The 15,912-nt window shown below is 38.2% G+C and overlaps 1 protein-coding gene across 1 annotated transcript; it reads right to left on the bottom strand.

Annotated features, from left to right (window-relative positions):
* Window positions 1-323: 323 nt before the first annotated feature.
* LOC141392421 (sporozoite-associated mosquito saliva protein 1-like) lies at window positions 324-9,575 on the bottom strand. The gene is made up of 4 exons (XM_073965365.1): window positions 9,510-9,575; window positions 654-947; window positions 471-578; window positions 324-397 (listed from the first exon to the last, which is right to left on the bottom strand). The coding sequence occupies exons 1-4, from the start codon at window positions 9,573-9,575 to the stop codon at window positions 356-358; spliced, it is 510 nt and encodes a 169-aa protein (XP_073821466.1). The 3' UTR covers window positions 324-355.
* Between the last annotated feature and the right edge of the window lie 6,337 nt (window positions 9,576-15,912).

The raw sequence follows: 15,912 nt of genomic DNA, 5'->3' as shown, positions 1-15,912 counted from the left end.
GCTATGCTCACAAGACGATAACCCAACTACAGTGAAAATCATTAGAATAAATTTGTTTTTCAATCTCTCAGAAGAAACCACTATTTTTTGCTTTATGAAAGGCGTTCATGAAATGCAGAAATTTGAATTTGCCAAGGTTATGAACACTGTTCCTAAAATGCAGTATTTTTTGTGTACTTTATGGGATGTTCGGGGGGAAATATTGTAGTTGGAAAATAAAACTATTTAAATTAATTGGTCCATTCCATTTTATTTACATTTAACATTAAAAATATTAATACCATAATAATGAATAAATAAATACTGAATATACCACCAACCAACTCCTCCAAAACGTAAATCGTGAATATTGCAATTAATTTGTTATTTCCAATTCAATGTGGAAGCAGGATTTACCCTAGAAAATAAACGAAGCAATTGGAAGATTTCATTGACAAATAATGCTTGGCCTTAACAGTAAAATTACTTACAGTATCATGGGTAATATCTGAATCGACAACAATGTGACCGCGGGCAACGGCCAAGAGGGCTTTGTATTTGGATAAATCGATTTTGTGATCATGGGCACAAACTTTGGCCTGAAAAAGAAAAAAAAACGCAAATTGTTATTATTAAATAACAGGTGATTTATTTTTGAGATCTGCTTTAAATACCTCTTCGACGGGACATGATGATGGAGCACCAAACACCTTCAGATAATCCTTTACTTCAGCTGGTGCACTATCAGCCATACTGCACAAATCCATTTTACCCTCTTTAAGTACCATACCATCTTTGGTAACTTTAAACTTTGAAACGGCTGTATTGAAAGCCTTATTTGAAATACAGCCGGTGGGTACAATTTCACATTTTTTATTCAGTTTAACGGTGAAATCGGAATCCATTTTTATGATAGCATCTTCACCGGCACAATTTTCTGCCTTAATAAGATTGGCCTTAAACCCGTTCTTAAAAGAAGAAATAAAGAAAATAAATTTAAATTATAAATGAAATCATGATTGAAAATTTAGGAGGAAACTTAAATAAAATAATGCACTAAAAGGTAAAGTATCAAATGACTATGGAAGACTTTATGTTCCTCAGTGCAAGATCTTTAAGTGAACCTCATTTAAAGTCTTCGGTGAAATTTTAAAAACAATCTCAGTATAAATATCAATGCACCCAAGTTGTTCTGACAATATTTGAAAATCGAAATATGTATTTTAAAGATATTGTCAGGCTCAGCATGTAATATTGCCCCTTCAACCATAGTTTTTGTCGTATTAAACAATAGTCTAGAGTTCACACCAAACCTACATTAGTTTAAATGTATGTCCATATGAGCATGTGGCGATTTGCATGGCCCCTCTTTTCAACCTATCCTAAGTTGACCGTTTGGACAATAAAGACTATTGGTTTAATCACGTCATTTGTCCCTTTAAAAATATGTATGATCACAACAACAATATATAAAGTTAGAAGTTAGGAGAACGTGGTAAAAAACAACTTTTTGCTGCTTCTTGACATTGTTGTATTTTGAGTTATACCAGAACAATCAGAAGTAAATATTTTAAAAATTTTTTTATGGAAAATGTATATTGAAATTAAATGCAACTAATATAAAAATCTTATCAACTAGTTTTATGGGATGACAATATGTTTGAAAAATTGTTAGGTCATGCCTGTGATAACTATTTGTATCGAAAAAATAGAAATAGAACAGGTTAAATTCGAAGAAATAGTACGAAATAAGAAAAACAAGTAAGAACGGCGTTAAGTTCAGCCGGACCGAACTTGTAACACCCTCCACCACGAGTTGTATTTAAGTAAAATGGAACAATTAGTTTCCTTTCGTTTTTGAAGAAGACTAAATACCAAAAACAATATGGGAAACCTTCAAAAAAAGAAATTCGCTAGGTTCCGTTCTATGGGGACTATATCAAAATTCCTGACGGAAAGTTTTTAGACTCATGGAAGACTAAATACCAAACTTTTGATATTTCCGTAAGATAATGTGGCTTAAACCTTCAAAATACCGAAAATCAAGAGGTACGCTTCAATAAAGGGTATAGGAGGGCGTGGACCTATACTGTTAATTCTCTTCTAGAAATCGAAACGTGGACCAGTCGGAACGGTTTTCACCTCCAAGGTATGTACACCAAATACCAAATTTCAGCCATGTTGGTGGAATATTGAGGCTACAATCTTCAAAATTTCGAATTCCATTCTATGGGGGCTATATGAAGGCGTGGACCTATACCGACTATTGTAGGGAAAAGTTGAATTCCCCCCAACGAAGACTAAATACAAAATTTCAGCGATTTTTGTGGGTTATTTTGGCAGCAACCTTCAAAATACCAAAAATCGGGAGGTACCGTTCTATACCTATACCTACCTATACCGACAAATTTAGAGGGGAAAGTTAAATACCCTAAACGAAGACTAAATACCAAATTTCAGCCATTTCGATGGATTATTGTGGCCACAACCTTCAAAATACCGAAAATCGGGAGGTACCGTTCTACGGGGGCTATATTAAGGCGAGGACCTGTACCGACAAATTTTCTGAAGGAAAGTTTTATACCCATAACGAAGAATCAGTACCAAATTTCAGCCATTTCGGAAGAATATTGAGGCCACAACCTTCAAAATACCGACAATCGGGATGTACCGTTCTATGGGGGCTATATGAAGGCGTGAACCTATGCCGACAAATTTCTGAGGAGAAATTTTTATACCCCCAACGAAGACTAAGTACCAAATTTCAGCCATTTCTGTGGTATATTGTGTCTAAAACCTTTAAAATACAGAAAATCGGGTAGTACCGTTCTATGGGGGCTATATCAAAACATGGACCGATATAGCCCATTTGCAACACCAAACATCCTAGGAGTAATAGAAACTTCTGTCCCAAATTACAAAGCTCTATCTTAAAAATTGTGAGCTGTATCATGATTTCAACAGACGTACGGACGGAGGGACAGATGGACATGGTTATATCGACTTACAATTTTACCCTAATCAAGAATATATATATTTTATAGGGTCTTCGATGACAAATTTAATTATACCCTCCATATTATGGTGGAGGGTATAAAAAAACAAACCCTGCTAAAGTTGACCCCGCAAATGTTTAAATGACCATTATCTGCGAATCTGCACTTGAATGTTTCGACTCTTTATAGAAGAGGAGCAGTTTACGCCTTGACAGATGTGCTTGAAAAATACAAGACCGACATTACTACCATACAGGAAATACGATGGATTGGGAAAGGCATCACAACAACACCTAAAGGTGACGCACTGTATTACGAGTATAGCTCCCATGACATAAGATTGGTTGCGGATTTGTAGTTGGCCGGAGCTTTAAACATCTAGTCTCCAGCTTCACCCCAGTGAATGAAAGACAATACCGATAAAAGCAAAATTCTTCAACATCAGCTTTATTTGCGCTCATGCTCCCACTGAAGACAATGGCGAACAGACCAAAGATATATTTTACGAGCGCTTAAAAGAATTATAAAACTGTTGTCCTGCCAATCACATTTAAAATTATTCTAGGCGATTTTTATGCCAAAATTGCAAAGAGACAAGTAAGAAAGTATCAGTCAGCTGTTTCATCAGATGTATACCCTCAGCCTCGAACCTAAAGAAATGAAGCAAATACAATACTACTATAGGTGTTTTTTGTATTGTTGGGCCAATTTTTCAGGAAGTATGAATTTGGCCCGAAAAAATTGTACCGTTTTAATTGGGACCGCATAAAAAACAACTTGCCAACAATTTAGAAAAAATCCCAGACGAGCCCTTAAACTACTCTCTTTATAAACTTTGTGTTGGAGGTATCCGAAAGAGAGGTCTGATGACGTCGATATTCGGACATAATTCGAGACTGTAAGGAATAAAAAGATGAACAACGTTGGACAAAATCGGTTTCTCTCTTTGAGGGTTATCTTAGGTAGTATCCAGTTTAGTTGGGGCCGGCAGGCTTTTTTGTCTTTATCTCAGGAAGTATGGACTTGCCCCCAAAAATGTGCCGTCGTAACACGGCCCACAAGAAGAACTTTTTGGAAAACATTTCAAAACGATCCGAGATGAGCTGTTAAACTGCACTTTTTCCAAATTTTGTATGGGAGGTAGACGAAGGACGGGACCGATATTGTCCATATTCCAAAGTAAGACATGACCAGTAGTGCGATTCTCTAACACATTTTTGCAGTTACAGACAAGAATCGGTAAAATTAAAATGCTTATTATTTCGGTAATTAACGATATTATACGGTAAGTTAGCGACCAATAAAAAGTAGTCGTAAAGTCCTACCGATAGCTACAGTGTTGTCAACTTTTATTTGAACTTTTCATTAATAATTTTGAGTTTTAAAGTTACTGATTTTTGTCGGTAAATCAAAAAATGAGTTAGAGAATCGCACTACAGATGAAATAATAGGACGTGCAATCAGAAACAAACTGCGCGAGTTAGTTGGTGCCGTCAAGGTTTCTTGGAGCTTTTAGGCCATTATGTCAGGAAGTATGGATTTGTCACAGAAAGGAAAATATGCACCAAAAATATTCAAAACAATCCGAGAGGAGATTTTAAACTTCACTTTTTCAGAACTTTGTGTGGGAGGTACCCGAAGCAGTGGACTGAAAGCAATATTACCATGTGCAAAGTTATGATCAATTCGGTTACTTCGGGAGGTACCGTTAGCACCCATAGCTATATCAAAACGTGGACCTATAACGGCAAATTTCTGGAGATAGGTTTAATGCTCCCAACGAAGACTAAATACGAATTATCAGCCATTTTAGTGCGACAATGAGGCAAACACCCTGAAAATACCGAAAATCGGGAGGTACCTTCACATAGGGGCTATATCAAAACGTGGAATTATAGCGTCGAATTTCTGGGGATATATTTAATGCTCCCACCGAACACTAAATACAAAACTTCAGCCACTTTGGCGCGATAATGAGACAAAACCTTGAAAATACCGAAAATTGTGAGGTACCATTCTATCGAAACTTGGACTTATACTGACAATTTTTTTTGGGAAAGTTTTGTATTCTCAAAGAATATGAAATACCAATTATGAGCTATTTCTTAAACCTTAAAAATAACAAAAATCTGAGGTATCATCTAGTGGTGTCTATATCAAAACGTGGACATTTAGCAACAAATTCTTAAATCCCCAATTTTGTAGGTGACAAAAAACGTTGTGTATTGTAACAGATTAATGATGATCACAAATGCCAATGAGCATGCAAAGTAGTCGAAAGATCATTGCGTACTTTAGAGCGTGTCCGAACTGTTATTATCATAAGTGGGCCTAATTACTTCACTGACAGATCCAATCGAAACAGTCTACACAAATAAAACAATCCCGCGACGGCCGGTTCTATGCACCGGATTGACTCGGAGGAATCTTCGACCAGGGGCCGTCACCTCAACAATTATGTGTTTGTGTTCGTGTATTTTTTTCACCATGGGAGCGGCAATTTATCCCGGAATGCCTGCTCCGAGCTCTTCTGGTCCGTGCCGGGATAGAAATGAACCCCGGGCCAGTATGGATCTGTTCCGTTTGCAAGATCCGCATCCATGTGGTGGATGCGGATCTTGCAAACGGAACTCAACAATGGTGAGTTGTAATGGATGTATGGAATGGGTGCATTTTCGTGGGTGCTCTGGGCTTAGTAGCACCCGGGATTACAGCGACAGGTATGTTGCTGCTTGCTGCGTCAGCGCATCACCCAGTGCGTCTTCTACGTCGTCGTCTGACTCTTCGTCGTCGTCGGAATACGAGACGCCCCCGCAGTCTCCCCAACAACAACAACAAATGCAGCATCTAACACCACATGTTGTTGTTCAACGGCCCGGAAATGCATCATTCCTGCAATTCAATTGCAACGGTCTCCGCAATAAGGTCAGTGAAATTGTGGACTTTATGAGTCGGAAAAACATCATGGTCGCCGCGATCCAGGAAACAAAGCTCACCGCCACCTGTAGCTTACGTTGTGATGGTTACAACGTTTTGCGGAAGGATCGCACAAGAAGCGGAGGAGGAGGACTTGCCTTCCTAATACACCAGTCTGTCCAGTACAGACCTATCTCGCTTGAGCTTGGCTCTAGTGACCCATACATGGAGTGTATGGGGGTAGCAGTAAAGTGTGGTACTGCCGAGGTAGAGCTGCTTAATGTGTACATACCGCCGATGAATAGCTGTGCCCGACGTTATATGCCCAATATCAGTTTGCTGTTAGAGGGCGATAACCGTCTGGTGCTAGGGGACTTCAATGCTCATCATGAGCTTTTGCACTCCGTCCTAGGTAATGACCAGCGGGGTACAGCGCTGGCAGAGCAAATCGATAGCTCCACGTTTTGCACGGTGAATGAAGACGCTCCTACGAGGATAAGAGGAAACTGCCACAGCTCGCCAGATATCACCATTGTGGCACCAGGTCTGATAAATGACGTATCCTGGCAATCCGTCATTTCCCTTAGTTCGGACCACCTCCCTATCATCGTCTCCGTAAACAGACCGCCCGACTTCATAACCTCTGAACGCCGTACTTTCCTGAAATGAACGTGATGAGCTTCGTCGTACGAACCCCGAAGACCCAAGAGTTAGAGAACTTACTCTTGAAGTCAACAGGCTAGTGGGCGAACATAAGCGGAAAAAGTGGCTAGACCATCTGAAGCAATGCAACATTGGTGCAGGAATAAGTAAAATGTGGGCAACGGTTAAATCACTCTCGAGTCCGGAAAAGAAGGATGACAGAACGGCTGTTACTTTCAACGGCGTGACAGTAACTGGCCCAAAGAGGTTCGCGTGTTATTTTAACCGGCAGTTCATAGAGCACCCCGAGAGTGATAGGGCGAAGAGAAGTGTGCTACGCCGTATAAGAAGTACTCTTCCACCCGAGGAGGTACCACCACAATTTACGATGAGCGATGTTGCAGATGCCATCCGAAACGCTAAATCATCCAAAGCGTTGGGCCCGCACCGAATATCGATGGTAATGCTTAAGCAGCTGGATGAACCTGGAGTTGAGTATTTAACAAGTGTTCTCAACCTATCGTTAGCCACCCATGTTGTACCGGATGCCTGGAAAGTTGGCAGGGTGGTCCCGCTACTGAAGCCTGGCAAGGATGCCAGCAGAGATGAATCGTACAGGCCGATTTCACTCCTGTCGCCAGTAGCAAAGATCCTAGAGGCGCTACTCCTCCCCACGATGAGAAGGTGTTTTCCAGTTGCCCAACATCAACATGGATTTCGGGAAATGCATAGTACTACAACAGCATTAGACGCCATATCCATACATATCAGTAGAGGACTGAACTAGAAAAGGCCGTGCGACCGAACAGTCATGGTGGCTCTTGACCTATCGAAGGCCTTCGATACCGTCAACCATGCCAAGCTGTTCGAGGATATAGAGAAAACTAATCTCCAGCCAAGTTTGAAACGTTGGGTAATCAACTATATGTGTGGACGCCAGTCGTTTGTAGAATTCAGAAACAAGAAGTCCAAAACCCGTAGAGTGAAACAGGGAGTTCCCCAAGGAGGGGTGATATCTCCGGAACTGTTTAACCTCTACCTTTCTGAAATTCCACACCCTCCAGACGGCATAGAGATCGTGATGTATGCGGATGATTGTACGATCTTGGCGTGGGGTCCTATCGTCGATGACATATGTGATAGGTTAAATGTCTATATAGCTGACCTAGTGCAGTTCTTCCATCTGAGGAATATGAAAATATCCGCCGCTAAATCCACAGCCACGCTGTTCACCACATGGACGGCTGAGATGAGGCTCCCACTGAACATATTGGTCGATGGAGCACTGATTCCGACCACTAACTACCCTAAAATACTGGGCGTAACGTTCGATAGCATGTTCAAGTCGTCCGCGCATGCCACAGCTATTTGCAATAAGATCAGAAGTAGGAACAAGGTTCTCAAGTCGCTGGCTGGCAGCACTTGGGGTGCTGATAAAGAAACCTTGTTGACCACCTACAATGCAATAGGCCGGTCTGTGGTAAGCTATGCGGCGCCAGCGTGGTCCGCAAAGGTTAGCGCATCGCAGTGGAAGAAGATTCAAACCTGCCAGAATACCGCCCTGAGGACTGCAACAGGGTGCCTCCTCATGGCACCAGTGGACCATCTTCATGAGGAGGCGAAGGTTTTACCGGTGCGTCAGCACAATAAGATGTTGTCGATGCAGTACCTGCTTGGGTGTTACCGCAGTGAGCATCCCTGTCACGATTTAATGGACAGGCTCCCCCCACCCAGGCACGTCAGGAGAGACCTTCATGATCTAGAGAGAGAGGTCCAAAGGTATAAAAGAGAACCGCTAGATCAACGAGCCTATCAGGCAGGCTTGAATCGCATTCACACCAACATGGTTGCGCATGCAGTACGAAGATACAGTGTGAATGCCGTACTTGGAAACCATCCCCCATCCATCGCAGCAGAAGAACGACAGCTGCAGAATTCTTGAGTCTGGATACAGAGGAACTTGATAACTGAAATAATACACGAACGAACATATATGCGTTGCTACAACAACAACACAAATAAAATCAATTATCATTAATATATTACAAGAACTCCATTAGTGCATGGTTTTTGGAACTTTCGGGTCGTCATAGAGGGAAGTATAGTTCCCACAAACATCCCAGAAGTGACAAGGGAGATTTTTCTCAAATCTATAAGCGCACCCCGATTTATTAGTTCATTGATATGGGGCCTACTTTTTTATAGTCAAGTCCGAACGTCACCCCTTGTAGAGAAGTTTTACATGGCTAAAATACACAGTAAATGTTGCCAATAATTCGTTGAGGGGTATTTTTGCCACCGTTGACAATGCAATATTGTTCGACCTGGAAATCTAACCCTGCGGGTTTGCAGAACAGTGAGTGTCAACCGTTGAGGGAAGTATGTAGAGCTTGGAGGCATTATGTTAGAAAGAATGGATATTATATCGTTTTAAACCGGGCCACAATGACTACTTTCGGTAAAAAAAATACACAAAGAAATATTACGATTCTGTCAAATCGGATACTCCGTTCGTAAGTTATTTTGCTCCTCAGACATTTTATTTTATGCTGGACGTAATTTTAGAGCTTTTGGGGCATTATCTCTGTCAGCATGGACTTTCCCACGAACAAAATATATATCATTGTAATATGTAATATAATAAAAAGGACGGTTACACCGATTTGGTAAAAATGCCAAAACCATTCTGGAACAGCCTTTAAATTGCGCTTAATCATACATTTTTTACCTTTTTTTTGTACAAAACGAAGTTAAAATATAAGTTCGAAAGCTAATGAGGTTCGAATGAAAACAACGCCAGGTTTAAACACAATAAAAATTTGTTTAAATAAGTGACATCACTTTTGTGAGTACTCGGACAAAGTTTAAGATATCTGAATAAGGATTGATTAACAATTAATTGAAGGACTTTGAATACCCTATACAATATGTTTTGCTCGATGGTGTATAACAACACATCCATTCAAATTTACTTACACATGCCAAAACAGCCTCCAAGATTACAGCAAAAATGAAAACTTTGAAATTTATATTCGACAACATTTTGTTTTTCGGATTTGAAAATATAAAAACAAACTAAAAAATAATTAACTCGTTTGTATTGTTAATCGGCTACAACTGGTGAAGACCGAACAGAGTTTGCCACTTTATATAGGCGTTCTTTGTGTAGTTCATCATAAATAATTAATGTATATTTCACGGGCAAGTTATGCATTTTGTGAAATTTTCCACCCCATAACTTCAGTCATCAGAGATAACGTAACATTTTCCCCCACTAAAATATGACCGTTATCTCTGAAAAATACCATTATATTAATGTTAAAAAATCATTTGGATTTTTTAAATAATTTTGTTTGTGTATTATTTTGTAATTTAACAATAACATTTGTAGGTTGTTGTTATTGATCATCATGGCCATCAGCAAAGGAAAATAGAAATGAAACAATAATTTCATAAAAAAAAAACTTTGAACTTTTATTTTTTTGACAGTTTATTTAATTTCCTTTTTGAAAATAGGCACTTATTTACTGTGGACAAAAAATGTATGGAGCTTCAAGGGCAAATAAAAATATCAATATTAAAAACTCTAATAATTTTTGATATATATATAAAATAATGCAAAAAAGCAATGTTAATAGCTTATTAGGGATTTAACTTTTTTGTATTTTTTGAAAATATCAAAAATACCACCACATAGGCGTGTAGAGCATGAAAACATATTACGATGTGTATTATTGCAATTCCTCCTCCGTTACAAAAGTTCCCGCACCGACTGCATGCAAGTTCTTCATTGTAATTAGTTCATTATGCCCTAAGGCTTAGGGCCTAAGCATTTATGCTAACGAGAACACACTGCAAAATAGAGTTTTTGTGCAAAAAAAAAAAAAAAAAAAAAAAACAATATTTTCTAAACTAATGAAGATAGAAATATGAAAATTGGAGGAGACGTCATCGAAAGGAGATCTTTTATTTTGCGAGTTACCAAAAATGCATAAATTTTTATACCCTCCACCATAGTATGGAGGGTATATTAAGTTTGTTTTTCCGTTTGTAACGCATTGAAATACTCATTTGCGACCCTATAAAGTATATATATTCTTGATCAGTCGATCTGTGCACGTCCGTCCGTCTGTGGTAATCACTCTAGCATCCACAAAAATGGAGATAGGACGCTGAAATTTTGGGAAAATGCGTCTTTTGTTTGCAGGCAGGTCAAGTTCGATGATGGGCTATATCGGTAAACGTTTTGGTATAGCCCCCATATAACGGTACCCCCCGATTTATGGTATTTTGATGTTTTTAGCTACATTTTCAGACCGATTTAGCTAAAATTTGACATTTAGGGTTCTTAAGTGTCAATAAACTTATATAACAAAACTTGTGGACATAGGTCCACGTTTTGGTATAGCCCCCATATACTGGTACCCCCCGATTTACGGTATTTTGACGTTTTTAGCTACATTTTCAGACCGATGTAGCTATAATTTGGCATTTAGGGTTCTTCAGTGGCAATAAAGTTATATAACAAAACTTGTGGACATAGGTCCACGTGTTGGTATAGCCCCCATATAACGGTACCCCCCGATTTACGGTATTTTGACGTTTTTAGCTACATTTTCAGACCTATTTAGCTATAATTTGACATTTAGGGTTCTTAGATGCCAATAAACTTATATAAGAAAACTTGTGGACATAGGTCCACGTTTTGGTATAGCCCCCATATAACGGTACCCCCCGATTTACGGTACTTTGACGTTTTTAGCTACATTTTCAGACCGATTTAGCTATAATTTGACATTAAGGGTTCTTAAGTGCCAACAAACTTATATAACAAAACTTGTGGACATAGGTCCACGTTTTGGTATAGCCTCCATATAACGGTAACCCCCGATTTACGGTATTTTGACGTTTTTAGCTACATTTTCAGACCGATTTAGCTATAATTTGACATTAAGGGTTCTTAAGTGCCAACAAACTTATATAACAAAACTTGTGGACATAGGTCCACGTTTTGGTATAGCCTCCATATAACGGTAACCCCCGATTTACGGTATTTCGACGTTTTTAGCTAAATTTTCAGACCGATTTAGCAATAAATTGACATTTAGGGTTCTTAAGTGTCAATAAACTTATATAACAAAACTAGTGGACATAGGTCTATGTTTTGGAATAGCCCCCATATAACGTTACCACCCGATTTCAGGTATTTTGACGTTTTAAGTCACATTTCTAGACCGAATTAGTTATAATTTGATATTTAGAGTTCTTAGTGACCAAAAAACTTATATTCGAAAAAATTATGAACATAGGTACATGTTTTGGTATAGCCCCATATAACGGTACCTCCCGATTTTCGGTATTTTGGGATTTTTATACCCATAGTATGGAGGGTATATTAAGTTTGTTTTTCCGTTTGTAACGCATTGAAATACTCATTTGCGACCCTATAAAGTATATATATTCTTGATCAGGGTAAAATTCTGAGTCGATCTGTGCACGTCCGTCCGTCCGTCCGTCTGTGGTAATCACTCTAGCATCCACAAAAATGGAGATAGGACGCTGAAATTTTGGGAAAATGCGTCTTTTGTTTGCAGGCAGATCAAGTTCGATGATGGGCTATATCGGTCCAGGTTTTGGTATAGCCCCCATATAACGGTACCCCCGATTTACGGTATTTTGTCGGTTTTAGCTACATTTTCAGACCGATTTAGCTATAATTTGACATTTAGGGTTCTTAAGTGTCAATAAACTTATAAAACAAAACTTGTGTACATAGGTCCACGTTTTGGTATAGCCCCCATATAACGGTACCCCCCGATTTACGGTATTTTGACGTTTTTAGCTACATTTTCAAACCGATTTAGCTATAATTTGGCATTTGGGGTTCTTAAGTGCCAATAAACTTATGTAAGAAAACTTGTGGACATAGGTCCACGTTTTGGTATAGCCCCTATATAACGTTACCCCCCGATTTACGGTATTTTGACGTTTTTAGCTACATTTTCAGACCGATGTAGCTATAATTTGACATTTAGGGTTCTTAAGTGTCAGTAAACTTATATAACAAAAGTTGTGGACATAGGTCCATGTTTTGGTATAGCCCCCATATAACGGTACACCCCGATTTACGATATTTTGAGGTTTTTATCTACATTTTCAGACCGATGTAGCTATAATTTAACATTTAGGGTTCTTAAGTGTTAGTAAACTTATACAACAAAAGTTGTGGACATAGGTCCACGTTTTGGTATAGCCCCCATATAACGGAACCCTCGATTTACGGTATTTTGACGTTTTTAGCTACATTTTCAGACCGATTTAGCTCTAATTTGACATTTAGGGTTCTTAAGTGTCAATAAACTTATATAACAAATGTTGTGGACATAGGTTTACGTTTTGGTATAGCCCCCATATAACGGTACCCCCCGATTTACGGAATTTTGACGTTTTTAGCTACATTTTCAGACCGATTTATCTATAATGTGACATTTAGGGTTATTAAGTGTCAATAAACTTATACAACAAAAGTTGTGGACTTAGGTCCACGTTTTGGTATAGCCCCCATATAACGTTATGTACCGATTTTCGGTATTTTGAGGATTCTAGCTACAATTTTTAACCGAATTAGGAGTTATTTGACATTAAAGGCTCCCATCAAAAATTGTCAACATAGGTCCATGTTTTATTATAAACATGTCAACATACATAGTTCGATATAGGCACCATAAAAAAGGGCCTACCGAATGAAACATTTTATGTACATTATCTGTCATTTTAACGTACTCACTTAAAGTTGGGGACAGGAATTAAAACTAATTATTCCATTTTAGTTCAGAATATTTTATGGTGGAGGGTATGAAAAGTTCGGCCCGGCCGAACTTAATGCTTTTTTACTTGTTACCTACAAGTTTTAACCGAATTAGCTGTAATTCGAACATTGACATTTGAAGTTCTTAGTGGTCACCACACCTCTCCACCAAAATTCTCTGACATTTTGAGAAAATGTGTCTTTTGTTTGCAGGCAGGTCAAGTTCGATGATGGGCTATATCGGTCCACGTTTTGGTATAGCCCCCCGGTATTTTGACGTTTTTAGCTACATTTTCATACCGATTTAGCTATAATTTGACATTTAGGGTTCTTAAGTGTCAATTAACTTATATAACAAAAGTTGTGGACATAGGTCCACGTTTTGGTATAGCTCCCATATAACGGTACCCCCGATTTACGGTATTTTGACGTTTTTAGCTACATTTTCAGGCCGATTTAGCAATAAATTGACATTTAGGGTTCTTAAGTTTCAATAAACTTATATAACAAAACTAGTGGACATAGGTCCATGTTTTGGAATAGCCCCCATATAACGTTACCGCCTGATTTCAGGTCTTTTGACGTTTTAAGTCACATTTCTAGACCGAATTAGCTATAATTTGATATTTAGGGTTCTTAGTGACCAAAAAACTTATATTCGAAAAAAATTATGAACATAGGTCCATGTTTTGGTATAGCCCCATATAACGGTACCTCCTGATTTTCGGTATTTTGAGAATTTTAACCGAATTATCTGTAATTTGAACATTTGACATTTGAAATTCTTAGTGGTCACCACACCTCTCCGCCAAAAATTGTCAAGAAAGGTCGATGTATTGATAAAGCTCCCATATAAAAGTACCTCCCGATTTTCAGTAATTTAATTATTTTAGCTACAATATTAAAACGAACTAGGAGTAATTTGACATTTGAAGTTCTTAGTGGTCACAACACCTCTCCATAAAAAAATGTCAACATAGGTCCATGTTCGGATATAGCTCCCATATAACGGTACCTCCCAATTTTCAGTAATTTTGCAATTTTAGCTACAATTTTTAACCGAAATAACTGTAATTTGACATTTGAAGGTTGTAGTGGTCACCACACATCTGCATCAACAATTTCCAACATAGCCCCAATATAACGATACTTCCCGATTTTCGGTACTTTGAGGATTTTACTTAAAATGTTTAACCAACGTAGGTCGATGTTTTGGTATAGCCCCAAAACAAACCTCCCTATTTTCCGTACCTTAGCTTTATTTTTTGGATGAACTTTCTGTAATTTGAAATTTAAAAGCCAACAAAAATTCTGCAACAAAAATTTTTCATTTAAGTTCATATTTTCGTATAGCCCACATACCTCCGAACTAGCTGTTAATGGCATTTGAAGTTCCCACGTTATGTACCGATCTTCGGTATTTTGAGGATTCTAGCTGCAATTTTTAACCGAATTAGGAGTTATTTGACATTAAAGGCTCCCATCAAAACTGTCAACATAGATCCATGTTTTATTATAACCCCTATATAACGGTACCTCCCAATTTCTAGCCCACCAAAAATTGTCAACATACATAGTTAGATATAGACACCATAAAAAAGGGCCTCCCGAATGAAGCATTTTATGTACATTATCTGACATTTTAACGTACCCACTTAAAATTGGGGACAGGAATGAAAGCTAATTATTCCATTTTAGTTCAGAATATTTTATGGTGGAGGGTATGAAAAGTTCGGCCTGGCCGAACTTAACGCTTTTTTACTTGTTTAATTTTTAACCGTTATATGGGACCTACATCAAAACGTGGGCCTACATTAAGACTTTTTTGCAGGGATGTGGCCAGAAACCTTAAAAAACTTTTAAATGGGAGGTATCGTTATTTGGGGGCTACATCAAGATGTGCACCTATATTCAGAATTTTTGGTAATTTTTGTAGAGTATCTCTATTCGTAGAAAACGTTATATTTCAATTTTAGCTAAATCGGCTGATTACTGTAAATAAAATTCTGAAAATACGTTAAATCGGGCGGTACCGTTATAGGGGGGTCTATTCCCCGGCGTCGCAGTTAGTCGCAATTAATCTATAGAGAAATTGATAGTTCGAAAGCTTATCTAAATTTCTGTACCATTAGAATAGTGGAACCCCGTGGAACCTTTTAGTTATATTCTCGTGAAAAATAACTAATTAAAAATATTGGCGTAAAAACGGTTCCGAAACAAATGCGATTGTTCTACAAAACTGTAACCCAAATACCATTGCTTCTAAGCACACTTTGATAGTTCATTTTTCGTACTATCTGATAGCAAAAAGATCCATTAAAACAATTACAATAACTCGTGATAATATGGCCCACACAAAATCGGGCATTTCCTTGCCGTTTTTGAATATTTTTTAAAGAAAAAAGGTCATTTTATAGGTACCGGTACTTCAAATATAACGTTGCACTATAGGTAATTTGGAAAGGGTTTTAGACAAAAAGTCGATTTTTGCACTTTTAATAACGCGAGTTTTCTAATTTGATTCGAAGAAAGAAAATGTCAAATTCTATGCATGTGCAATTTGTTTTCAAA

This window comes from Musca autumnalis, unplaced genomic scaffold, assembly GCF_047663935.1.
Source record: "Musca autumnalis isolate F117 unplaced genomic scaffold, ASM4766393v1 scaffold_2, whole genome shotgun sequence".
NCBI lineage: Eukaryota > Metazoa > Arthropoda > Insecta > Diptera > Muscidae > Musca > Musca autumnalis.
The sequence above is the reverse complement of the archived record's forward strand: the minus strand, read 5'-3'. Positions and strand labels throughout refer to the sequence as shown.